This window comes from Bufo gargarizans, chromosome 3 (genome assembly GCF_014858855.1).
Source record: "Bufo gargarizans isolate SCDJY-AF-19 chromosome 3, ASM1485885v1, whole genome shotgun sequence".
NCBI lineage: Eukaryota > Metazoa > Chordata > Amphibia > Anura > Bufonidae > Bufo > Bufo gargarizans.
In genome coordinates, this window is record NC_058082.1 from 19,234,065 (window position 1) to 19,261,718 (window position 27,654).

General features: G+C 44.9%; 1 protein-coding gene across 1 annotated transcript; it reads left to right on the forward strand.

Moving 5' to 3' along the window:
• Window positions 1–3,535: 3,535 nt before the first annotated feature.
• Window positions 3,536–26,992, forward strand: LOC122931167 (collagenase 3-like). The gene is made up of 10 exons (XM_044285173.1): window positions 3,536–3,661; window positions 5,293–5,537; window positions 5,925–6,073; window positions 9,517–9,642; window positions 11,378–11,539; window positions 11,828–11,945; window positions 13,022–13,155; window positions 21,509–21,668; window positions 23,973–24,076; window positions 25,720–26,992. The coding sequence occupies exons 1-10, from the start codon at window positions 3,542–3,544 to the stop codon at window positions 25,818–25,820; spliced, it is 1,419 nt and encodes a 472-aa protein (XP_044141108.1). The 5' UTR covers window positions 3,536–3,541; the 3' UTR covers window positions 25,821–26,992.
• The last annotated feature ends 662 nt before the right edge of the window (window positions 26,993–27,654 follow it).

Sequence of the window (27,654 nt, forward strand, 5' to 3'; positions counted from 1 at the left end):
GTCACAGTGCAGGGATAATAAACACAGTGATGTCACAGTACAGGGATAATAAACACAGTGATGTCACAGTACAGGATACAAAACACAGTGATGTCACAGTGCAGGGATAATAAACACAGTGATGTCACAGTGCAGGGATAATAAACACAGTGATGTCACAGTACAGAGATAATAAACACAGCAATGTCACAGTACAGGGATAATAAACACAATGATGTCACAGTACAGGGATAATAAACACAGTGATGTCACAGTGCGGGGATAATAAACACAGAAATGTCACAGAACAGGGATAATAAACACAGTGATGTCACAGTGCAGGATAATGAACACAGTGATGTCACAGTACAGGGATAATAAACACTGTGATGTCACAGTACAGGATAATACACACAGTGATGTCACAGTACAGGGATGATAAACACAGCGATGTCACAGAACAGAGATAATAAACATAGTGATGATACAGTACAGGGATAATATACATAGTGATGTCACAGTGCAGAGATAAATACAGTGATATCACAGAACAGGATACAAAACACAGTGATGTCATAGTACAGGGATAATAAACACAGTGATGTCACAGTACAGGGATAATAAACACAGTGATGCCACAGTAGAGAGATAATAAACACAGTGATGTCAAAGTGCAGGGAAAATAACACAGTGATATCACAGTACATTAGTAATAAACACAGTGATGTCACAATACAGAGATAAATACAGTGATATAGAACAGGATACAAAACACAGTGATGTCATAGTACAGGGATAATAAACACAGTGATGTCACACTACAGGGATAATAAACACAGTGATGTCACAGTGCAGGGATAATAAACACAGTGATGTCACAGTATAGGGATAATAAACACAGTGATGTCACAGTACAGGGAAAATAAACACAGTGATGTCACAGTAGAGAGATAATAAACACAGCAATGTCACAGTACAGGGATAATAAACACAGTGATGTCACAGAACAGGATAATTAACATAGTGATGTCACAGTACAGGATAATAAGCACAATGATGTCACAATACAGGGATAATAAACACAGTGATGTCACCGTACAGCGATAATAAACACAGTGATGTCACAGTACAGGGATAATAAACACAGTGATGTCACAGTACAGGGATAATAAGCACAGTGATGTCACAGTACAGGGATTCTAAACACAGTGATGTCACAGTACAGGGATAATAAGCACAATGATGTCACAGTACAGGGATAATAAACACAGTGATGTCACAGTACAGGATAATAAACACAGTGATGTCACCGTACAGCGATAATAAACACAGTGATGTCACAGTACAGGGATTCTAAACACAGTGATGTCACAGTACAGGGATAATAAACACAGCGATGTCACAGAACAGGGATAATAAACAGGATGATGTCACAGTACCGGATAATAAACACAGAAATGTCACAGTACAGGGCTAATAAACGCAGTGTTTTTACCGTACAGGGATAATAAACACAGTGATGTCACGGAATAGGATAATGAACTCAGTGATGTCACAGTACAGGGATAATAAACACAGTGATGTCACAGTACAGGGATAATAAACACAGTGTTTTTACAGTACAGGGATAATAAACACAGTGATGTCACAGTACAGAGATAATAAACACAGTGATGTCACAGTACAGGATAATAAGCACAATGATGTCACAGTACAGGGATAATAAACACAGTGATGTCACCGTACAGCGATAATAAACACAGTGATGTCACAGTACAGGGATAATAAACACCGTGATGTCACAGTACAGGGATAATAAGCACAGTGATGTCACAGTACAGGGATTCTAAACACAGTGATGTCACAGTACAGGGATAATAAGCACAATGATGTCACAGTACAGGGATAATAAACACAGTGATGTCACAGTACAGGATAATAAACACAGTGATGTCACCGTACAGCGATAATAAACACAGTGATGTCACAGTACAGGGATTCTAAACACAGTGATGTCACAGTACAGGGATAATAAACACAGCGATGTCACAGAACAGGGATAATAAACAGGATGATGTCACAGTACCGGATAATACATACAGTGATGTCACAGTACAGGAGCAATAAACACAGTCATTTTAGAGTGCAGGGATAATAAACACTGTGATGTCACAGTACAGGATAATAAGCACAATGATGTCACAGTACAGGTTAATAAACACAGTGATGTCATAATACAGAGATAATAAACACAGTGATGTCACAGTACAGGGATTCTAAACACAGTGATGTCACAGTACAATGATAATAAACACAGTGATGTCACAGTACAGGATAATGAACACAGTGATGTCACAGTACAGGGATAATAAACACAGTGATGTCACAGTGCAGGGATAATAAACACAGTGATGTCACAGTGCAGGGATAATAAACACAGTGATGTCACAGCAGAGAGATAATAAACACAGTGATGTCACAGTACAGGATAATAAACACAGTGATGTCACAGCACAGAGATAATAAACACGGTGATGTCACAGTACAGGATAATAAACACAGTGATGTCACAGTACAGGGATAATAAACACAGTGATGTCACAGTACAGGGATAATAAACACAGTGAAGTCACAGTACAGGATAATAAACACAGTAATGTCACAGTACAGAGATAATAAACACAGTGATGTCACAGTACAGGGATAATAAGCACAGTGATGTCACAGTGCAGGGATAATAAACACAGTGATGTCACAGTACAGGGATAATAAACACAGTGATGTCACAGTACAGGATAATACACACAGTGATGTCACAGTACAGAATAATACACACAGTGATGTCACAGTACAGGGATAATAAACACAGTGATGTCACAGTACAGGGATAATAAACACAGTGATGTCACAGTGCGGGGATAATAAACACAGTGATGTCACAGTACAGGATAATACACACAGTGATGTCACAGTACAGGGATAATAAACTTCATACTGTAGCTATTTTAACAATTTTTTTTAACCAATTAATACCATTTTATGAGGTACCAGTGCAGAACCCAGAGTCTCCCATTTTGTTTACTTCTTGTCTATCTAATGGGTTATAACACTTACTATAAACTCTATTACACTTATGCCTGATTTCCTTTTAATTTGGGACAATTTGCTGTTTTGACAAGATTCCCGCTTACGGTGAGTTGTCCACTATAATCTCTTCCATCTACATCTTTTCTTTTTTTTTTTACTTTCAAAGAGTAAAACTTTTATTTTGCAAACTAATGGATAAATCCCAGCATCGTGTGGCACTTTATGCAACTCAGTACTTCCCAGTACAAATCTGCTGAGGGCATGTTTACTTTAAATATCCTCTTTGCAGGGCACAGAAGTTTTTCTGTTCCTCACCACAAACCAGGATGTCTTCTGGGGGGATTTGGGAGGAATCATATTTACCATTCATTGGTTAGAAGTTTTAGCATGTCTCAATGGAGTGACTCATGGCTCTTACACTATATAAGGAGGCTCATAAGCAGCCAGGAGAGGTCCAGAGAATAAAAGACCAAACATGACACCTGCAATATCAGCGGCTGTTCTGCTGGTGGTCAGTCTTGGCCTTTGTTTCTCCATCCCCATCCCTGTGGAGGACAGCTCTGAAGTCACGGAGAATGATCTTCGCTTTGCACAGGTTCTTTTATGTTGTATATGCCTATTTTACATGCTAGATTCTGTAGATTATAGTCATTGTATTTGTTTTGATATTGCAATGATATCTCCAATTAATCAAGAATGCAGCCTAGTTTGGTACTTAAAAGGGTTGTCCACTCTGTTACAATTCATGGCTTATCCTGAGGATAGGTCATCATTATATGACTGTTGAGGTCCAACACCCTGCACTTCTCACCGATTGGCAGTTCTGCAGTAGCTCTAATACCGCAACTACACAGCTCCATCCACTGTGTAGTGGACAGAACTGGTAACTGCAGCTCTGCTCCCATTGTAGTGAATGGGAATGGCGCTGCAGTAACCATCTCCATCCACTGCATAGTGGACAGAGCTGTGTAGTTCTTGCTGGTGCAGATAGTGGTGGTCTATCCTTGGTGTAGGTGGGTTTTTGGTGAGCAAGACAGAGTTCCCGCAAAGGCAAGACAATGTTCTGCTGTGGTAACGCAGGTGTCGGTGCATGCAATGAGGCCAGATTTAGGGGTAACAGATGAAACGTTTTACTGGCAACTTCAGCAGTTTGTAAGTACACTTTTCTGGCAATGTTAGACACAGTTCTTATCACCCAAGTTGCACAAGTAACATTCCCAAGGCTGTGTAAAGGGGGTATAAGCAGCAAAACGGCCCCTATGAGTCCCTTTACAGATAACTTATGCAATCTTCTGAACTCTGCCAAAGGGGTACAATTGATCCCTCACTCTATATCTGTGTTTTCACAGTACCCTCAGTCTATACTATCAATATGAGGGGGGATCAGAAGTTTATTGTCCTATCCAAAATGCAGGGAAGTCTATAGGCAAAGTACAGTTGTTACCTTTTCAATGGGCACTTTACCTTTTGTAAAATTTCAGTTTGTCTCTCTAGGATGTTCTTAGTTCGCAGCCTGTATCCTCTAAGTCGTGTTTACTCTCAAGCAGAAGCTTCTCCACTCTTTCCTGGCAGCTCCCAACTGGATCAGCTCTCATCTATCAACTGTTACTAAGGGCTGCCAGCTAACTGCTTCCTCCCTATACATAGCCTTTGGGATGGGATATATAAGCCAAGTACATGACACTGCACTGCACACATGACACATGATGTGAAAGAATCTGCAATGTATATTGACCTCGGATGAGCATAAATCTGCAGCTTATTAATTTACCCTGTAGAAGTAAATCCAGGGCAAAAATGTGCATATGTTTGTCATGGATTTTGCTGCATTTTTGCTGCAGATTTACCTCATTACTTGTAATATCCTCGGAGGAAATCCACAGCATAAATTCTTATGCTGCAGATTTAAAGCCAGTTGATGCCGCAGAGTTTTTTTCTCAACATGTGAAGGAGATTGCTTAAATTGGGGCTTATAACCAGTTTTGGTTTGGTGGTTTGGTGAGGCCATGCAGAGGTAGTAAGGTCCATAAGAGCTGCAAATTAACAATCATGGATGAGGGCATTAGGACCTCCAGTTATGGATGGTTAGGAGCATATTGGAGTCAAGCAGCACCTAAAAGGGGCTTCATTTTTATCATTGCTATGGGACCTTTGTTCGCTATGTATACCACTACATGTGTATCCATTTCAGTCTATTATATATTATATATTTTGTTTTGTCTCTAGAAATATCTAAGCGCCTTGTATAGTTCTCCATCCAATCCCATTGGGATTCTGAGAAAGACAGGAGCTAACAGTGTGACTTCTCAGCTAAAAGAGATGCAAGCCTTCTTTGGCCTGGATGTAACAGGCAAACTGGATGAAGAAACTCTGGAAATTATGAAACAACCAAGATGTGGTGTTCCAGATATAGGAGAATACAATTTCTTCCCAAGGAAGCTGAAATGGCCCAGAAATAATATCACCTACAGGTATCTTTATCCACGTCTATGTTCTGTCTTTATGGTTATATAGTAACTAGTCTATATCTCCAAACATATTTATGATTACATAGATATTATGAAGGTGAATGGTAGAGAACATGTGGTCTGAGTATTGGTGAGCCTTCTTGACCTTCTCCAATTCCGATATGAGCTAATGATTGGAGTAATGTGAGGCTGGCCACTAGGGTTGTGCTGAAGGACAACCCCATAGATATGGCTCTTACAGAGTAGCCACCAGTCTGTTTGAGTTCACAAATTGCATTTGAGGAGCACTTTTCAAATGCGAGCCCTAGGAAATTATCTTCTTTTTTGGTGCTCCTGAGCCATTTGCAATTCTGTGTTTAATTTCCCTATTTAATTCCCTCTATTTTCTAGAATTCTTAACTACACCCCAGATTTGCCACGTGCCGATGTGGACAGAGCTATCAAGAAGGCGTTAAAGGTGTGGAGTGATGTCACCCAATTAAATTTCACTAGGCTGCGGTCTGGCACTGCTGATATTATGGTTTCTTTTGGAAAAAAAGGTACAGTAACTTAGTAGATATTAAAATTACAATGGAGATTACAGACAGTAATCCCTTAATATAATGCAATCTTAATCACTGCTCTTTGTGTATTTATATATATATAGTCTGTAGGACCTCTCTGATCCAAACCACCACTTTATCCATCAAGTGGCAAAATGTCCCTAGACAGATATGTTTTCATGCCCCAACTCAAGAATTCCTTTAAAATGATAATCAGCAATGGAGGTTTCATATGTGTCGGTCCCTGCTCTATAGTCTGTTCAGTATTGACCTTGTTATAGCAGCAGTTTGTGCTCAAGAGCTGTTCTTCATACTGGAATTGGGCTCAGGGAGCTGCAACTGTTGTCAGCCAGTAAGAAGGCTATGGACAACTATAATTTGCCACCTAGTCACTTGTCAATATCTGTTCTCTCCCCTTACCCTTTTCCATACTTGAGTAGTCCCCACTATGTGTCTTTGTGTCTGTCTGGAGTAGTACTCAAAGAGGTAAGGCCAACATGACAGACCCAGCCAATTATGTGACCTAAGAAGTCTTCTCCTCTTAGGCCACACATCACCCGAAGTCTCTTCTGCATGCTTCCTGGTCTAAACAGTAATGAGCTTTGGCCATCATATGTTTGCCTCTGCATCATTACTTCATGGGCTGGCCACATCTCACACTGTTGATGGACAGGGGATGCTATGAAGAAGAACTAATGTTAAAGAAAAAAATTACCGTAGTATTTCAACACTGCACCCTTTTGCACAGCTATAACCCGAAAACCACAAACTGTAACTGGATAGAGAACTAAAGAAGTAATGTGGTATGATGAGCATATTCACTGCTAATCCTTATAATACAAAGCTATTATTACTAAACCACTAAAACCACTGTCATGAATTCCTTTCCACTTTCTGAGCCTACGGTTTCTATCACAGGAACAGCTGTAAAAACACAATATGCTGATAATACATTGATATTGCGCTGATATGTTCATAATACACCGCACTGGTAACATTACAACTACTTATGCAGCGACCGGGCAACACGTGAGGCTACAATGGGCTGATGGGGGTAGTAGTAGTTTGTACTCACGGTTAGCAGAGCCTCCCTGGGCTGGAGTGCAGTGAAGGGGAAGACAGCACTAAATCCTCCAGGGCGCTCTCTAGTACAGAGATCACCAGACAGATGGTGGTTGAGGTGCCCTTGATGGTGTAGGTCTTTAGGGTGCTTTGGGGCTGGGACCCCGGTGGTTCGTGATGGAAAAGATGAGGAGTCGGTTGTAGTAAAACAGTTGAACTTTTACTTAAATCATTTGTCTCAGAGCAGTCTGTACAGGTCATTTATAGGGCAAAGATGATAATTCCAATAATATCCACTGTAATCCTTATAACAGGCTTAGGCAATTGTAATTTGAGGAGTTCTCCTTCTTTTCTATCTGTCTATGCTTTGCCCACTCTCTAGCACTCCGGTACTGGATATAATAACTCTTACTAGTCAGTAGCAATCCACAGGGCGGCTCCCTAATGGCCTAATGGCAGGCCTCAGTCTTCTGCTCCATTCTTTGTGCAGGATGCTCACTGAAGAATCACGGTCCACTATGTCCATAGAGGCATGTGTAAAGGATGATTCTGCGCAATAATCATCCGCTTGTGTCCAGGTACTTTTAGCTTCTCCCGGTCACTGGTGCTTGTGAAGTCCATTGGCCAATTTAGCTCTAACCTCCACTAGACTTTCTCTATACCAGACGTAGACTCACTGGTCCGTGCTTTGCTGCTGTGATACTGTTCTCTATACTCCCTTAGCCTGGCCAGAGCCAAGGGGTTAAACTAGCAGCTACATTGTGGACTAGGCCTGTTCTGCTCCTCCATTAAAGGGAACCTGTCACCTCAAAAACGCATATAGAACCGCCAGCATTGCCTTATAGTAGCCCCCAGTCTGTTTATAATAATATGTTTGATCCGGTAGTCTGATGCTCATTTGCTTAAAAAAACAACAGCAATATTTTAAGCGCCATCAGCGCTAGCTTGCCGGTCAGCTTCAAGTCAAGGGGGCAGCGGCTTCCTTGCTTCAAGCCAAGATAAGCACGCCCCCTAACCGTCCCCTCTCTTGTTTGATTGACAGCCTGAAGTGCGGCCGGGATCGCAGAAGTCTCACGCATGCGCGGTGCGCCGCTGAAAGCCGGCTAACAGCGGCAGCCGGAGACGGGATCGCACCTTACCAAGGAGCGCGCCGCACATGCGCGAGACTTCTGGCTGTCAATCAAACAAGAGAGAGGGGGCGGTTAGGGGGTGCACTTACCTTGACTTGAAGAAAGGAAGCCGCTGCCCCCTTGACTTGAAGCTGACCAGCGAGATAGCGCTGATGGCGCTTAAAATATAGTTTTTTTAAGCAAATGAGCATCAGAGTACCGGATCAAACATAACTACTATAAGGTAATGCTGGCGGTTTTATATGCGTTTTTGAGGTGACAGGTTCCCTTTAACTTACTCCTCTTTACTCTGACTCTCTCTGACACTCACTACCTTTCTTCCTCCTACTTCCTCTCAGTTATATCTAAGTGATGCCAGCACCACCTAGGGGTGAATGGTTGGAATGACACCCTAGCAGCCTGTGATAGGAATATACAGGGTACATACAGCAATACATTACATTGGCAAATAAGTTAAAGTACCCACGAACATCAAGGAGTGGGACACTGCACCTACACCTGTTGGTACCAAAGCTCAGGCCCTTCCACTAACCATATGTTGTAGATAATCATGGTTGGACTTAGGTTGGGAGTTGCCCTCAGCAGAACCTTCTTTGTAACCCCCTACCTATGGTGTACCTTATAGCGCTCATTTATTATAATACAGTTTACATATAACCAGGACCATACAGTGCTCAAATAAATTTGCCAGATAATTGACTAAAGAGTGGAATACGTCATGTGGTGCCATCTCCAGGTGCAGAGGTTGTCAATGCCAGTGCCACCTCTTTCATTAGTGACCTGCCCTACAAGACTGTACAGGTCACACATCTCTAAAGCCAGCCCTTTACATGACAATAATAAGCATGATGATAAACCCTGCCAGTCCCTTAGACATGGGATGGAGTGGCAGCATGCATGCTGGACTGGCCTTCCGTTCACTGTGGTCATGCAGGGATGAGGAACGGGGGCTATTGGGACTCACGTTCTAGTGATTGGTGAGCATCAGGCTTTGATTCCATTTACCTCATTTTACTGCATTGTGTGTATCCATGTGACTTCTTATTGTCTCACCATGTCCACCCATGTACCATAAGGAAGTTTAGAATATCAGATTGTCGTGCCTGTGAAGGTCCTGGGGCAGCCTTGCTATAATACTGATATTTCAGTTTTCCCCGTCTGACATCAGAAATGAAAATAATTTTAATTTTTTACCCCATCACTCCCCAAAGTTTCCTTACAACTTTGTGCCTTTTTTTGTCTTTCTAGAGCATGGTGATTACTACCCATTTGATGGCCCTAATGGTTTGCTAGCTCATGCTTTCCCCCCTGGAGACAAAATTGGAGGAGACACTCACTTTGATGATGATGAAATATTCACAAATGACTATAAAGGTAAGAAGATCCAGTTCAGTTCTGACATCTAGAAGACATTAAACAGAACCTCATGAGATGAATCTCATTGGTTAAAGTATACCCAAATAAACCTCAAGTTTTCAAATCTTGACAAGAAACTTTCAAGGGTCACCAGCTCTTCAGTCAAGACAAAGCACCGTACTTGGCTATATCAGGCAGTCCCATAATGTTAAATGGAGTGGCTGCGCACATGCTCAACCTGCTGCTCCATTAATTTTGTGGGACCCCACAGGGTACATGACCACTATTCTCATGATTGGTGGAGGTCCCAGTGGTCAGACACCCACTGATCTATAAGTTATCCCCTATTCCCTGTCTAACAAGTGGTAACAGTGTCAGATTTTTTGGAACGCACCCAATTGTATGATGGAATGGTAGGTGCAGCAAGCTGCCGAGAAGCGCTGTGAGGAGAATGGGAGTGGTGGTTGCTATGCTGGTAGTAGTACTCACAGGTCACGCTGTCAGTCTTCCTCTCTGGTGCTCCCTGGGGCCGTGCAGGGACTAGAGGGCGCATCTTTTTTTTCCTTGGGGCACAACCTGGTATTGAGGCTCCTGCCTTCTGATAGGTGGGGTGCCCTTGGAGGATGTTTGACTAGGTGCAAAGCAGGAGTGTGAATGTAGCGGCTGGCAGATGATGGAGACAATAACCAGAACCACTAGCATGGAGCTAGTTTCTTATTAACTCCTTTTGCAGTTCCCGGGACTGAGGGGTACAGAACTTAGATACAGGTGGCCAATCCGTTTCAAAGTATGGTGGAAAGCTTTAGCAATATTCCCCTTTCTACCATAAACATGCAATACCTTGCTGTCTGTGTCCAATGCGCAGCCTTGTGGGTTCTGGACCTTCTAATATGTCTGGTCTCTTTCTTCAAAGGTATTTTGGTAGTAGAGTTGCTTCTCTGACAGCTATAGACTCAGAGACAGAGGTTCTCTGAACCTGGGTCTAGATAGCAGGAGCTTGCACATACAGGCCTTCTCCCTTGCTCTACTCAGACTAGACTCCTCTCTCTAACTAGTCAGAGGCAGAAACGGTCAATCACCCTGGTAACTTAAACAGACTTCCAAATGATTAACTGTTAGTTGGCTTATAGAGTGCCATTGAATTCACATAAAACACAATAAATCACAACATTTAACTGAAGGGCATTGCTTTAAATCTTTTGGTACTGGTTAACTCTTTGCAGTAGTCCTCTGGGGTACTGCATAACACCCACTTGATTTTTCATGCAGGACAAATATCAGGAATGGAACAACACAGGATTATAAGAAAGGATGCTCCAGCAAGGGTGTTAGTGGAGAGATGGTTACCTGTGCTAGGCCAAATTGTCAGTGATAGATATAGAAACTAAAACCGAGACTTTTATACTGATGACCTATCCTCCAGAGATGAACTCATCAGTATCTGATCAGTGGGGGTCCGACAGCTGGGACCCCCGCCGATCAGCTCTTTGAGAAGGCACTGGCGCACGCAGTAGTCTCTCAGCTCACCAAGCACAGCACCGTACACTGTATAGTGGCTGTGCTTGGTATTACAGCTCTACCGCATTCACTTTAATGGGGCTGAGGTTAGAGCACTGGATTTCTGACCAGAAATATGTGCGGGATTTTGATCCAACTTGTGAACTGAAGGATTATAGTGTTTCTAAGTAACTAACGTAAAAAAATACAAACAATCCCATATGGATAAGTTAAAGGGAGTGCTACTGTTTTGCAGGATACAACCTTTTTATTGTTGCCGCTCATGAATTTGGCCACGCTCTGGGCCTTGACCATTCCAGAGATCCAGGCTCCTTGATGTATCCGGTTTATAGCTACGCAGAAACCACCAACTTCATTCTTCCTGATGACGATGTACAAGGAATTCAAGAACTCTATGGTGAGATTATAATCTTACGTTTTCTTTATTATGCCTGCAAGCTTCGGAAGATTGTCTTAGGCCACAGCCCAACCTGACCTAACAGCATCATAGTGACCTAGTTTTGGACCTGCAGGAGGGCTGGGATTTGTGACTGTAATACAGTGGCTAAAAGGTTGCCTTGTTATAATCCTCTGAACAAAGCCTTGCCTTGCTTAATATCCAGGTTCCTGTTTTTATAAGAATTTTGTCAATTTTGTGATATTTTATAGCTTTGAATTGTCAACTAAATTATTCTACATCTTCTAGGGCCAGGTAACAAAGACCCAAATCCAAAACACCCCAAAACTCCTGAAAAGTGTGACCCAGATCTAGAGATTGATGCAGTCACTGAACTCAGAGGAGAAAAGTTTATCTTCAAAGACAGGTTGGTAGAACCCATTATTAATTTAACATTTGCATATGTATATATATTATTAGCTCTCACTCTGATGGACCTGGGTCATCCATGGGTGGCCAGGAATCTGTAATACCGCATTTATTCTGCAGTGGCTGCAAGGAAAATTTCTGGATCGCTGTGGTTCCCCCTGGCAAGCATCTTGGGAAATGTCTCTCAACCCGCATGAGTTAGAACAGACAACTCCAGCTGTTTATGACTAGGCCCAGCCAAGTCTGTTATAGTGGTGGTCCGGGCCTACTGTCACTTCTTTCCTGCAGGTGTGCCTGGCCACTGTCTTGCTCACCTGCTCACCTGTCCTAGGGCTGTGTTGGCCCTGTCTCGCTAATGTCTCCTTCTCCCTACCTGATGGTCCTGGCCGCTGGAGTAGCGCTGTGCCTTCCATCCACTAGCTGTAGGGCGCATGTGCTCCCTTGGGCATTTAAAAGGCCAGTGCGTGCATACCCCCAGCCTATGGCTTGTCATGTTAGGATATTTAACACACTTTGCCCTGAGGGAAGCTGCCTGAGCAATAGGTTCTAGTACGTTAGTTTCCTGCAAAGGTGTGCTGTTTGTTCAGTTGTTTGTTCCATGTACTGACTACTGGCTTTGACCCTTTATGGCCTGACCTGGACCTTGAGCTACCCATCTTCACCTCAGACTGTTTATTGGATTGATTGTACTCTTCCTGCTCTGGCCTAGGCTTGTCCCCGACTGTGGTTTTACCTGATCCCTCGGTTGACCGCACCAGTCTTTATTGATCCCCGGGGGTCATCAGTCCCTGGAAAAGACACTACTCCAAGCAGTAGAGGCCTGGTAGTTTCCCTGCAGCAGAGTCCAGATCCCTGTATAGGGGTTAAAGGGTGAAGACCTGGGGACCTATTTAGAGAATGGCCTTAGGAATAACCACAAGTCATACAGCGGATCCACATCTGCTCCATTCTAAAGTGGTTCCCATTTAATTCAATGGGCACCATGTAATACTACATTTCCACCAGGACACCCTTTTTTATATATATGCCCCAGACACTGATAACCTTTAAAGTCATCATATCTTCTTCATCCAGGTTCTTTTGGAGGGTCCATCCTCAGATGACAGATGCAGAGTTAGTTTTGACTAAGTCTTTCTGGCCTGAACTTCCAAACAAAATTGATGCTGCCTATGAGTATCCCCAGAAGGATCTGATATTCATTTTTAGAGGTGCGTAAGAACTTTGCTATTATCTCCTTTTCAACAAATCAATCCTATGCTAAAATATTGATCTACAAAAATTGCTTTTACGGTACTTTCAGTTTAGCGTTTAAGTTTTCCGGTATTGAGTTCCGTCATAGGGGATTAATACCGGAAAAAAACGCTTCACTTTTGTACCATTCATTGTCAATGGGGGCAAAACTGAACAGAATGGAATGCTCCAAAATGCATTTCGTTCCGTTTAGTTGCGTTCCCAGACCGGAGAGCAAACCGCAACATGTTGTATTTTGCTTTCCGTCCTGGGATGAGGAGCAAGACGGATCCGACATTACTCCCAATGCAAGTCAATGGGGACGAATCAATTTTCTCTGACGCAATCTGCCACAATAGAAAACGGATCCGTCCTCCATTGACTTTCAATGGAGTTCATGACGGATCCTCTTGGCAATACAACCGGATACTTTCATAACAGATGCAGACGGTTGTATTATCAGTAACGGAAGCGTTTTTGCTGAACCCTGCCGGATCCAGCAAAAACACTATTGTGAAAGTAGCCTTAGTATTTATGCCATTTTTCAGCACTTTTGCATTTTTATTTGCATTATTTTTTGCATCAGATGTAAGCTGAAAGTCCATGAGAGATATGACATGCAGGACACACAAGCAGTTATTTATTTATTTTGAAGCATCTTAAAGAAATGGTGTTTTTTCCAGGCCTTTTTTCATTTCCTACTCTATAGGGGAAGAGAAGGCTGAAAAAAGCCATCCATATACAGGTCCTTCTAAAAAAATTAGCATATTGTGATAAAGTTCATTATTTTCTGTAATGCACTGATAAACATTAGACTTTCATATATTTTAGATTCATTACACCAGTGTTTCCCAACCAGTGTGCCTCCAGCTGTTGCAAAACTACAACTCCCAGCATGCCCGCACAACCAAAGGCTGTCCAGGCATGCTGGGAGTTGTAGTTTTGCAACAGCTGGAGGCACACTGGTTGGGAAACACTGCATTACACACCAACTGAAGTAGTTCAAGCCTTTTATTGTTTTAATATTGATGATTTTGGCATACAGCTCATGAAAACCCAAAATTCCTATCTATAAAAATTAGCATATCATGAAAAGGTTCTCTAAACGAGCTATTAACCTAATCATCTGAATCAACTAATTAACTCTAAACACCTGCAAAAGATTCCTGAGGCTTTTAAAAACTCCCAGCCTGGTTCATTACTCCAAACCGCAATCATGGGTAAGACTGCCGACCTGACTGCTGTCCAGAAGGCCATCATTGACACCCTCAAGCAAGAGGGTAAGACACAGAAAGAAATTTCTGAACGAATAGGCTGTTCCCAGAGTGCTGTATCAAGGCACCTCAGTGGGAAGTCTGTGGGAAGGAAAAAGTGTGGCAGAAAACGCTGCACAACGAGAAGAGGTGACCGGACCCTGAGGAAGATTGTGGAGAAGGACCGATTCCAGACCTTGGGGGACCTGCGGAAGCAGTGGACTGAGTCTGGAGTAGAAACATCCAGAGCCACCGTGTACAGGCGTGTGCAGGAAATGGGCTACAGGTGCCGCATTCCCCAGGTCAAGCCACTTTTGAACCAGAAACAGCGGCAGAAGTGCCTGACCTGGGCTACAGAGAAGCAGCACTGGACTGTTGCATGTCATTCGGAAATCAAGGTGCCAGAGTCTGGAGGAAGACTGGGGAGAGGGAAATGCCAAAATGCCTGAAGTCCAGTGTCAAGTACCCACAGTCAGTGATGGTCTGGGGGCCATGTCAGCTGCTGGTGTTGGTCCACTGTGTTTTATCAAGGGCAGGGTCAATGCAGCTAGCTATCAGGAGATTTTGGAGCACTTCATGCTTCCATCTGCTGAAAAGCTTTATGGAGATGAAGATTTCATTTTTCAGCACGACCTGGCACCTGCTCACAGTGCCAAAACCACTGGTAAATGGTTTACTGACCATGGTATTACTGTGCTCAATTGGCCTGCCAACTCTCCTGACCTGAACCCCATAGAGAATCTGTGGGATATTGGGAAGAGAAAGTTGAGAGACGCAAGACCCAACACTCTGGATGAGCTTAAGGCCTCATGCACACGACAGTTTTTTTTCACGGCCCGCAAAAACGGGGTCCGTGGGTCCGTGATCCGTGACCGTTTTTTCGTCCGTGGGTCTTCCTTGATTTTTGGAGGATCCACGGACATGAAAAAAAAGTCGTTTTGGCGTCCGCCTGGCCGTGCGGAGCCAAACGGATCCGTCCTGAATTACAATGCAAGTCAATAGGGACGGATCCGTTTGAAGTTGACACAATATGGTGCCATTTCAAACAGATCCGTCCCCATTGACTTTCAATGTAAAGTCTGGAGTTCTTTTATACCATCGGATTGGAGTTTTCTCCAATCCGATGGTATATTTTAACTTGAAGCGTCCCCATCACCATGGGAACGCCTCTATGTTAGAATATACTGTCGGATATGAGCTACATCGTGAAAATCAGATCCGACAGTATATTCTAACACAGAGGCGTTCCCATGGTGATGGGGACGCTTCAGGTTAGAATATACTGAAAAACTGTGTACATGACTGCCCCCTGCTGCCTGGCAGGTGCTGCCAGGCAGCAGGGGACAGACCCCCCCCTGTTTTTAACTCATTGGTGGCCAGTGCGGCCGCCCCCCCTCCCTCCCCTGTAGTTAACTCATTGGTGGCCAGTGCGGCCGCCCCCCCCCTCCCTCCCCTGTGCGGCCGCCCCCCCCCCCCTCCCTCCCCTGTAGTAAACTCGTTGGTGTCCAGTGGGCCCCCCCTCCCTCCCCTGTAGTTAACTCGTTGGTGGCCAGTGGGCCCCCCCTCCGTCCCCTGTAGTTAACTCGTTGGTGGCCAGTGGGCCCCCCCTCCGTCCGCTATAGATAACTCATTGGTGTCCAGTGGGCCCCCCCTCCCTCCGCTGTAGATAACTCGTTGGTGGCCAGTGGGCCCTCTCCCCTCCCTCCCCCTCCTAATTAAAATCGCCCCCCTATCATTGGTGGCAGTGGTGAGTACCGATCGGAGTCCCAGTGTAATCGCTGGGGCTCCGATCGGTAACCATGGCAACCGGGACGCTACTGCAGTCCCGGTTGCCATGGTAGCTTAGCAATTTGTAGAAGCTTCATACTTACCTGAAGAGCTGCGATGTCTGTGACCGGCCGGGAGCTCCTCCTACTGGTAAGTGAAAGGTCTGTGCGGCGCATTGCTTATAGCGCAGACCTGTCACTTACCAGTAGGAGGAGCTCCCGGCCGGTCACAGACATCGCTGCTCTTCAGGTAAGTATAAAGCTTCTACAAATTGCTAAGCTACCATGGCAACCGGGACTGCAGTAGCGTCCCGGTTGCCATGGTTACCGATCGGAGCCCCAGCGATTACACTGGGACTCCGATCGGTACTCACCACTGCCACCAATGATAGGGGGGCGATTTTAATTAGGAGGGGGTGGGAGGGGAGAGGGCCCACTGGCCACCAATGAGTTATCTATAGCGGACGGAGGGGGGGCCCACTGGACACCAATGAGTTATCTATAGCGGACGGAGGGGGGGCCCACTGGACACCAATGAGTTATCTATAGCGGACGGAGGGGGGGCCCACTGGACACCAATGAGTTATCTATAGCGGACGGAGGGGGGGCCCACTGGACACCAATGAGTTATCTATAGCGGACGGAGGGGGGGCCCACTGGCAGTGGCGGATTATAATTGGGGCGTTTGGGTCGGTAGCCCCGGGCCCGGCATCGCTGGGGGGCCCAACGACCCAAACGCCCACAAACTACGGCGGGGCACGGGAGCGCATAGTTCCCTGCCCCGCCGCCGATCACCGCCATAGGCTTCAGGCCTGAAGCCTATGCGGTAGTAAAATCCCGATGCAGGCGGGCGTGATGACGTCATCACGCAGTGCCTGTGCCCGGACGCAGCACACTGACGTGTGTGCGCACGCCTGCACCATCTACGAGTGAGCGCCGGCTGGGACACAGGTAAGTATTAGCTTTTATTTTTTTGTGTGCCAACTGCCGACTTTGGGGGACATTACTGAAGGAACAGGGGGGGCAAACTACTACGTGGGGGCAAATTACTAGTATGGGGGAAATTAATAATGTGGGGGTAGTGTGGGAGACAATTAATACTGTAGGGGCAAATTACTACCATGGGGGGAATTAATACTGTGAGGGCAGTGTGGAGAAATTAATACTGTGGGGGCAGTGTGGGGGGCTATTTACTTAGTGGATGGCAGTGTGGGGGCAAATTATCTAATGGGGGGCAGTGTGGGGGGTTATTACTTGATGGGGCAGTGTGGGGGCAAATTATCTAATGGGGGGCAGTGTGGGGGGTTATTACTTGATGGGGCAGTGTGGGGGGCAAATTACTTAATGATGGGGCAGTGTGGGGGCAAATCACTTAATGGATGGCAGTGTCGGGGCAAATCACTTAATGGATGGCAGTGTCAGGTAAAATGATCTAATGGGGGGCAGTGTGTGGTGTTATTACTTGATGGGGGCAGTGTGGGCAGCAAATTACTTTGTGGGTGAAATTACTACATGGGAGGCAGTGTGGGGGAAATTACTGTATGGAGCAGTGTGGGGGAAATGACTATATGGGGAAATGACTATATGGGGCAGTGTGGGGGAAATGACTATATGGGGCAGTGTGGGGGAAATGACTATATGGGGCAGTGTGGGGGAAATGACTACATGGGGCAGTGTGGGGGAAATTACTACATGGGGCAGTGTGGGGGAAACTACTATATGGGGCAGTGTGGGGGAAATTACTATATGGGGCAGTGTGGGGGAAACTACTATATGGGAGCAGTGTGGGGGAAATTACTATATGGGGCAGTGTGGGAGAAATTATTATATGGGGGCAGTGTGGGGGAATTACTATATGGATCAGTGTGGGGGAATTACTATATGGATCAGTGTGGGGGAATTACTGTGTGGGGGCAGTGTGGGGGAAACTACTATATGGGGCAGTGTGGGGGAAACTACTATATGGGGCAGTGTGGGGGAAACTACTATATGGGAGCAGTGTGGGGGAAATTACTACATGGGGCAGTGTGGGGGAAATTACTATATGGGGCAGTGTGGGGGAAACTACTATATGGGGCAGTGTGGGGGAAACTACTATATGGGAGCAGTGTGGGGGAAATTACTATATGGGGCAGTGTGGGGGAAATTACTACATGGGGCAGTGTGGGGGAAATTACTATATGGGGCAGTGTGGGGAAACTACTACATGGGACAGTGTGGGGGAAATTACTATATGGGAGCAGTGTGGGGGAAATTACTATATGGGAGCAGTGTGGGGGAAATTACTATGTGGGGGAAATTACTATATGGGGCAGTGTGGGGGAAATTACTATATGGGGCAGTGTGGGGGAAATTACTACATGGGGCAGTGTGGGGGAAATTACTATATGGGGCAGTGTGGGGGAAACTTACTATATGGAGCAGTGTGGGGGAAATTACTATATGGGGCAGTGTGGGGAAACTACTATATGGAGCAGTGTGAGGGAAATTACTATATGGGGCAGTGTGGGGGAAATTACTATATGGGGCAGTGTGGGGGAAATTACTATATGGGGCAGTGTGGGGGAAATTACTATATGGGGCAGTGTGGGGGAAATTACTATATGGGGGTAGTGTGGGGGCCTTTCTATTAGGGGACATTATTTTTGGGGACACTATACAGGTATTATTACCTGGAACACAATATAGGGTGTTATTATTACTGGGGGCACTCTAGGGGACATTATAATTGCTGTAGACACTATAGGGACCTTTGGGGTAATTTATCAAACTGGTGTAAAGTATAACTGGGTTAGTTACCCATAGCAGCCAATCAGATTCCAGCTTTCATTTTTCACAGCTCCTTTGGAAAATTAAAGGTGGAATCTGATTGGTTGCTGTGGGCACCTAAGCCAGTTGTAATTTACACCAGTTTGATAAATGACCCCAATTATGAGAACTCTAACGTGTCTGTGTAACAAACTCTGTAGAGACGAGATGCGGCTGAAAGAATTTGTCATGGCGGTCTTGGTCAAACGGAGGAGAAGATGAAAGAGAGGATCTACATGACAGGAGATGTCACTGGATGTAACAGGTATGTGGTGCAGTATTCTCCTATATGTAGAGCTGGCTCACCACTGTGACCTGCGTCTCATCTCCTCCTCCAAGTCTTTTTTTTATCATAATCGTATGTGTTTTAAATTTGGCAACTAAAATTTGTATTTGTCACCTGCAGTCCTATGTAACAGCCTAGATAACAGTGATTACTTTCTGTGTACAGATAATGTAGTAGATGTTCCATGCAGTCCTATGTAACACCCCACATAACACAATAGTTCACTGTGTTATGTGGGTTGTTACATAGGACTGCAGGTAACATCTATGACATCTGTACACAGAGAGTTATGAGATGGTGGGGGTCTGACTCCTGGCACCCCCACCAATCAGCTGTTTGAGGAGACCGCGATGTCCCAGTGAGCGTCGCAGCCTCTTTGCTCGTTACCAAGCACAGCGATGTCCATTTGATAGCCCTGCGCTCGGTATTACAGCTCAGCCGCAATCACTCGGATGAGACAGAGCTGCACCTAGACCATGTGAACGATGTCATATGGCCTAGGAAGAGACGTTGGCGCTTACGAAGCACCGCAGCCTCTTCATATAGAAAAAAAAACTAAAACTAAAATGGAGGGGGGGGGGGGGCCCGAATTGGGTAGACAGCCCCGGGCCTATCATGCACTTAATCCGCCCCTGCCCACTGGACACCAATTAGTTAACTACAGGGGAGGGAGGGGGGGCTGGCTACCAAGAAGTTAACTACAGGGGAGGGAGGGGGGGGGGGGCGGCCGCACTGGCCACAAATGAGTTAAAAACAGGGGGGGGGGGGGGGTCTGCCCCCTGCTGCCTGGCAGCACCTGCCAGGCAGCAGGGGGCAGTCATGTACACAGTTTTTCAGTATATTCTAACCTGAAGCGTCCCCATCACCATGGGAACGCTTCTGTGTTAGAATATACTGTCGGAAATGAGTTTTCACGAAGTGAAAACTTAGATCAGAAAAAGCTTTTATGCAGACGGATCTTCGGATCCGTCTGTATGAAAGCAACCTACGGCCACGGATCACGGACACGGATGCCAATCTTGTGTGCATCCGTGTTCTTTCACGGACCCATTGACTTGAATGGGCCCGTGAACCGTTGGCCGTGAAAAAAATAGGACAGGTTATATTTTTTTCACGGCCTCGAAACACGGGTCACGGGCGCGGTGTAAAAACGGTGCACAAGCCGAGTTTTCTACAGCCCCATTGAAAGTCAATGGAGCCGCAGAAAAAAACGGAAAACGGCACAACGGCCACGGGTGCACACAACGGTCGTGTGCATGAGGCCTAAGGCCGCTATCGAAGCATCCTGGGCCTCCATAACACCTCAGCAGTGCCACAGGCTGATTGCCTCCATGCCACGCCGCATTGAAGCAGTCATTTCTGCAAAAGGATTCCCGACCAAGTATTGAGGGCAGAACTGAACATAATTATTTGAAGGTTGACTTTTTTTGTATTAAAAACACTTTTCTTTTATTAGTTGGATGAAATATGCTACTTTTTTGAGATAGGAAATTTGGGTTTTTATGAGCTGTATGCCAAAATCATCAATATTAAAACAATAAAAGGCTTGAACTACTTCAGTTGGTGTGTAATGAATCTAAAATATATGAAAGTCTAATGTTTATCAGTACATTACAGAAAATAATGAACTTTAACACAATATGCAATTTTTTTTAGAAGGACCTGTATTTGTTTAAAAAAAAAATCAAAAAAGCCTAAAAAACTTCACTAAAAAGGCCAGAAAAACTCTACTAAAAGGCCAGAAAAAACACATAAGGTATGGAAAAATGTGAATGTGAGCGGCTTCTATGATGTTTTTTAATAGTCAAAAAAAGCAGTCACAGCTGCTGCTTGATATCCCCCCAAAAATAATCCTGGAGCATCTTTTCTTATAGGGGCTCATGCACACGACCGTATGTATTTAGTGATCCCCAAAACATGGATCCGCCAAAAAACGGATGACATCTATGTGACGCCAATGTTACATCAGTTTTCTTGCTGATCCATTGTAATAATGCCTATCCTTGTCCACAAAACGGACAAGAATAGGACATTTTCTATTTCTATTAGGATTAACCCCATCGGCATACTGTCTGGTTGGGTTGATCCTTTCCACTAAAATGATACCTGCCTTGGAAAAGGCAAAGACGTACATCACAATGACTATTCCGGAGAAATGCCAGCTTCAGCATGTGATACTTACATAGTTATTATAACCTACTCATTTATATTTAATCAGGAAATAAGTTCTGGGCTCTGAATGGATATGATATAATGGACGACTATCCCAAAAAACTATATGAACTTGGTTTTCCAAAAGCTCTAAAATCTATCGATGCAGCTGTTTATAATGATGCAACTGGCAAGACGTATTTCTTTACTGGAGACAAGTATTGGAGGTAGGAAAACCACCATCATTACTCCTACTGCAGATCACTTTTCTTATTGATCCCAAACCATATTATGACTTAGAGTGCAGGTATCTATCAGGGAATCAGGAGTTAAAGGTGAAAGTCTCTCATTCAGGACAATCTTGGTCTGGAGGACTCTACATTACAATGAGACCCTATTGATTTAAATGGAAACTGTGTAATGTTTAATATCCCCTGTGGGGGTGCTGTAGGAGAACAAAACACTTGCTGGATTACCCCATTGATTGCATATTGCTCGGCAGTGTGAAACTTTTTCAACAGTAAATTAAAGAGGTTTTCTGCGTCCGAGTGGGTCCTTCATAACACCCCTGTAGAAGCGAGACCTGCATAACACCCCTGTAGAAGCGGGTCCTGCATAACACCCCTGTAGAAGCGGGTCCTGCATAACACCCCAGTAGAAGCGGGTTGTGCATAACACCCCTGTAATATTTACAAGTGATCCTCTGGACCCAGGAGGTCAAAAGTACGGTTTCAATAGTCGAGGACTATAATTCCTGTTTCTGGCCTTTTCTCAAGTTTTTTTATTATTAAAATATAACTTTTATTTTTATTTTTATAAACAATATAGCCACAAAAACATATAAGTTTAAAACTCGATATGAAGGGCAAACTATTAGGGGGCTGTAGGCTTAACACCCACTGCTTGTCTATGGGTGAACTAAGAGTCTTAGTTATCTCTTGCAAGGGATTGCGAGGTGCGTGTCTGTAATGTCAGCCGACATCAGACACCTTGCAGCTATCGCTTTTGGGATTAATACCCTACCTAAAGTGCTTTATTTAACCAAGTGCGATATTTTTATCTAGCACTCACAGCGGCTCCTACCGCCCACACTTATACCTATTAGCTGACCCTATAGTATACGTATCTATGCGGCGTCTGCAGATCGCCGTTCAGTTATCATTCTTTTGCCCTGTCATGATCATTTAAAAGCTATTGGTGCAGCTCCCCCGACATGTTTCACCGCAAGATGCGGCTTCTTCAGGGGGGTAAGGAGCTAGTGACAACCTGACAGATCCTTTTCCATGTCAGTGTTACCGAGTGTTTTACCATTTAGTATGTACGGGTGACTTGCATTATTCCTTCCCATGTGCATAACCTTACATTTGTCAGTGTTAAACCTCATCTGCCACTTATCTGCCCAAACCTCCAATCTATCCAGATCCCTCTGTAGCTGTATACTGTCCTCTTCAGTGTAAATTACTTTACACAGTTTAGTGTCATCTGCGAAAATTGAGACTTTAGTATGCAAGCCTTCTACTTGATGGACTTTTGGTTGGACTTGATGGACTTATTTCAACCATATTAACTATGTAACTATGTAAATTTGCAATATACATTCCAAAGTTGCATGGATCACCCCTCTGAAACCCAGTCATGTGACGTTCCTCTTCCTAAAAAACAGCTTCCACTGACGTCACAGCCTTTACCAGGTTTCAGGACTGGGCTATGGATGTGGACTGGTCAGAACTATTCCACTCCCTGGCACATGCACCGTTGAGGTGGATTCAGGAGTTAGCGAATGCGCCAGGGAGAGGAATACTTCTTCCCTGTCCACAGTAAAAGTGATGTCCTGTCCATACCCCAGGCTAGAAGCAGATTTCTAGGAACATGTCATATGACCAGGTTCCTGGGCAGCCGATCCACACAACTTCAGGACTGTAGCTTTATTGCAAACTTTCTTATACATGCATGCAATTAAGGTGGGTTTACAGGAGCTTCTGGGTCCTAGAAAACCCCTTTAAGCAACTTAAAGGCTATGGGCACTAATTATAGCTCAATTCTTCTCAAACTGATAAGAATATGGCTTAAATAAGTATGTATGAAGTAAGGACATCAGGGATAAGAGCTACACATGAGCCATCAGATGACAGGCAAAACAGATAGATTTTTGAACTCTTTATCTGAGAAACGGCTAAACCTTTTTATTACCAATTGAAAAATGATTTTAATTCCAAAATGAGTAAAAGGCGATCATAACAAAATTGCCTGAAGGTGTCCATAGCCTATAAGTAAAGATTCCCCCCCAGTGATGGCAGCAGGCCACTGATTTCTACTTTTTATTTCAGTGCTGGTTTAAAGAATTAATAATAAGAGTTTTTTAAGTAAAAACTAAAACTGTGTAATACATCAGCTTCTGTGGTCACAGGAGATGCCACCATAGCCTAAAGGGCAATTACAAGCTAAACTTGGCGAATCGCATGTGCCAAACTTCTAAGGTTCAAGGGGTAAGAGAGAAGGCAGGCTCTAAAATAAATTCTCCTCTGTTCCAGCTATGATGAAGAAAGCATGACTATGGATAAAGGCTTCCCCAGGCTGATTGCAGATGACTTTTTGGGTATTGGGGAAAAGGTTGATGCGGCTTATCGAAGAAATGGTAAATATTTAATTGGATTTTCTTAATATAAAATACCTTTTTTTTATAGGGCTAGTTTCTTTACCAAGTGAAAGTTTTTTTTGAGACTTTGGTCACCTATCCTCTGGATAGGTCTTCAGTATCTGATTGGTGAGAGTCTGACACCCGGGACCCCCACTGATCAGCTGTTTGAGAAGGCACCAGTGCCTGCAGTACCACCGCAGCCTCTCTGTGCTCACCAAGCACAGCTCCGTACATTGTATAGTGGCTGTGCTGGGTATTGCAGTTCAGTCCCATTCGCTTTGCCTAGGTCACGTGACCGATGAACGTGACATCATATGGCTTAGGCAAAGCTGTGAGAAGGCGGGGAGATCTATCCTGAGGGAAATTTTTGGCAGTCAGTTTTGCAGGACTGTGCGCTGTCATAATTTGTGCCAAATTTATTAAATGTCACACGTTTGATAAATTTGGGGCAACATTAAAGGAGTTCTGTAAGACTAGTAAAAGATGAGGGCTTTCTTCCAAAAACAGAACCACACCTGTCCACAGGTTGTGTGAGGTATTTTGGAAGAAATCAGCCATGTTTTTCTAGTCCTGGAAACCTATTCACACGTCAGTGAATTTGTCAGTGATTTCCATCAGTGATTGTGAGTCAAAACCAGGTGCGGGACACAAACACTGAACAGGTGCAGATCTTTCCCTTATACCTTATCTCTGAGTAGGCTTCACTCCTGATTTTGGCTCACAGTAAGGCCTCATGCACACGACCGTTCCGTTTTTTGCGGTCCGCAATTTGCGGAACGGAACGGGCGGCCCATTGTAAAAATGCCTATTCTTGTCCACAAAACGGACAAGAATAGGACATGCTATATTTTTTTTGCGGGGCCTCGGAACGGAGCAATGAATGCTGTCCGCATCTTTTGCGGCCCCATTGAAGTGAATAGGTCCGCATCCGAGCCGCCAAAACGGCGGGTCGGATGCGGACCCAAACAACGGTCGTGTGCATGAGGCCTTACTGATGTGTGAACTATTGTAGGCCTAAGGGCTCATGCAGACCAATGTAAGGCCTCCCTGCCCGTATTGCGGACCGTAAAACAGCAGGTCTGCACTATACAGGCACTGGCTGTGTGCACTCTGTTGACTTGAACAGGTCTGCGATTCTCCAGATACGGCCAAAGATTGGTAATCTCCTATCGTGATTTCGGGTTTCTGCCTCTGCACCGCAAAAGACAAGAGATGTCCTATCTTTTGTTGTATTTTGCAGATCACAGACCCATTCAAATCAATGGGCCCGCATCCGCACTAGGAGTGCACACAGGCGGTGCCCGTGCATTGCAGACCCCTATTTGCGGTCCACAGCACAGGCATGGAGCCCTTACATTTGTGGGCATGAGTCCTAAGTCTAACACTTTTGTCTTGAGATGTTAGTCCACTTTCTGCAACAATTTTTGTAACTTAAAAAAAAAAAAAAGTCACAGTTGATAAATCTGGTGGGGATGCAATTAACATAAGTAACCAATTTTTAGTAATACCCAATTGAGTGAGTAGAAATGCAAAATGTCACAAAACAGTTTCCGTAAAAGAGACCGAAAAGTCACAAAGCCCTATTTAGTAACTTTCTGAAGCCAGAATTCTCATCATCAAATACATCTTATCTCTCCTAGGTTATATCTACTTCTTCAATGGACCCGTTCAGTTTGAATATAGCATTTGGAGTAAGAAAGTCACCCGATTATTGAAGACCAACTCCATCTTGTGGTGCTAATCCTGAAGATAGCACTCCATGATCGCCATCCATCATGGCAGAGTCTGAACCGCTGCCTTACTCCTATCATACATAAAGCTGGGGATATATTGAGAATATCACACGTCTGTATCATCACTTTGTACAATGGTAACTGCACAGACACTACATGAATCCCTTCTTCGCTATGTCTTGTGCTGTTGGCATCAGTCCTGTTATGGTTTTATAATTTCCACCATTCTGTGTCTTGACCTTGACAATGAAGGGTAAACACTAAAATGTAAAGTGGTTGTCCAGTGGGATAAAACTTTTTAGAAAAGAGACAGAATAGGTTAAAAATGAAAGAAGTATTATGGATGACCTCCTGAAGAGGAGACAGGCGCTCCATGCCAGCGTTTCTTTCTGTTCATTACACTGATCTTCATCTCGGAAGTGCAGTGTAATGATAAGTACTCGCTCAATTCAAGTGAACGGAGTGGGTACTTTTAATTACACTACATCCGCTCCACTGGAGACGAGGCATAGTAGTAATGACGAGGAAGCAGAACTAGCATGGAGTGCCGCCTCCTCGTCTCACAGCTGGTGTCGGACAGCGCCGATATCGATGATCTACCCTGACGATCGGTCATCAATATTAATGGCTGGACAACAGCCAGAGCTGAATCAGAAAATAGGGAATGATTACATTCCTGCGACCTGCAGCCACCACTAGAGGGAGCTAACTGCATATTTCTTATACATTGACCTCAAAAGCAACAGTGTGTGCAGTAAACACCTAGGCTCCCTCTAGTGGTAGCTTCAGGCTGCCATAAAGATATACTAAAAGGGCCCATACAGTTAAAAATAAAAAAATAAACTGTACCGGTGGTGGTCTGGTCCCTGCTACTTTTCACTTCCTGGTCCCGGCTTGACATGCCAAGAAAGGCCTGCTGTGGGGACCAGACCAGCAACACAAATTCAGCTGGAAGGATCAGTGAGGTTGATAAGTAAGGTTTAATTTTTATTTTATTTATTTTGAACCTTTTCTGACCCATTTTGTTATAATTTTCCAGAGAAAACCCATTTTAATCAACTCAGAATTGTGGACCTAAAAGTAGGATGGTCTTTAAAGTCAGTGCATGCCCACCTTCCCCCCATCAGTGCATGCCCAGCCTCCCCTATCAGTGCATGCCCAGCCTCCCCCTATCAGTGCATGCCCAGGCTCCCCCTATCAGTGCATGCCCAGCCTCCCCTATCAGTGCATGCCCAGCCTCCCCTATCAGTGCATGCCCAGCCTCCCCTATCAGTGCATGCCCAGCCTCCCCTATCAGTGCATGCCCAGCCCCCCTCTATCAGTGCATGCCCACCCTCCCCTATCAGTGCATGCCCACCCTCCCCTATCAGTGCATGCCCAGCCTCACCTATCAGTGCATGCCCAGCCTCCCCTATCAGTGCATGCCCAGCCTCCCCTATCAGCGCATGCCCAGCCTCCCCTATCAGCACATGCCCACCCTCCCCTATCAGTGCATGCCCAGCCCCCTCTATCAGTGCATGCCCACCCTCCCCTATCAGTGCATGCCCAGCCTCCCCTATTAGTACATGCCCACCCTCCCCTATCAGTGCATGCCCAGCCTCCCTCCATCAGTGCATGCCCACCCTCCCCCTATCAGTGCATGCCCAACCTCCCCCTATCAGTGCATGCCCAGCCTCCCCTATCAGTGCATGCCCACCCTCCCCCTATCAGTGCATGCCCACCCTCCCCCTATCAGTGCATGCCCAGCCTCCCCCTATCAGTGCATGCCCAGCCTCCCCCTATCAGTGCATGCCCAGCCTCCCCCTATCAGTGCATGCCCAGCCTCCCCCTATCAGTGCATGC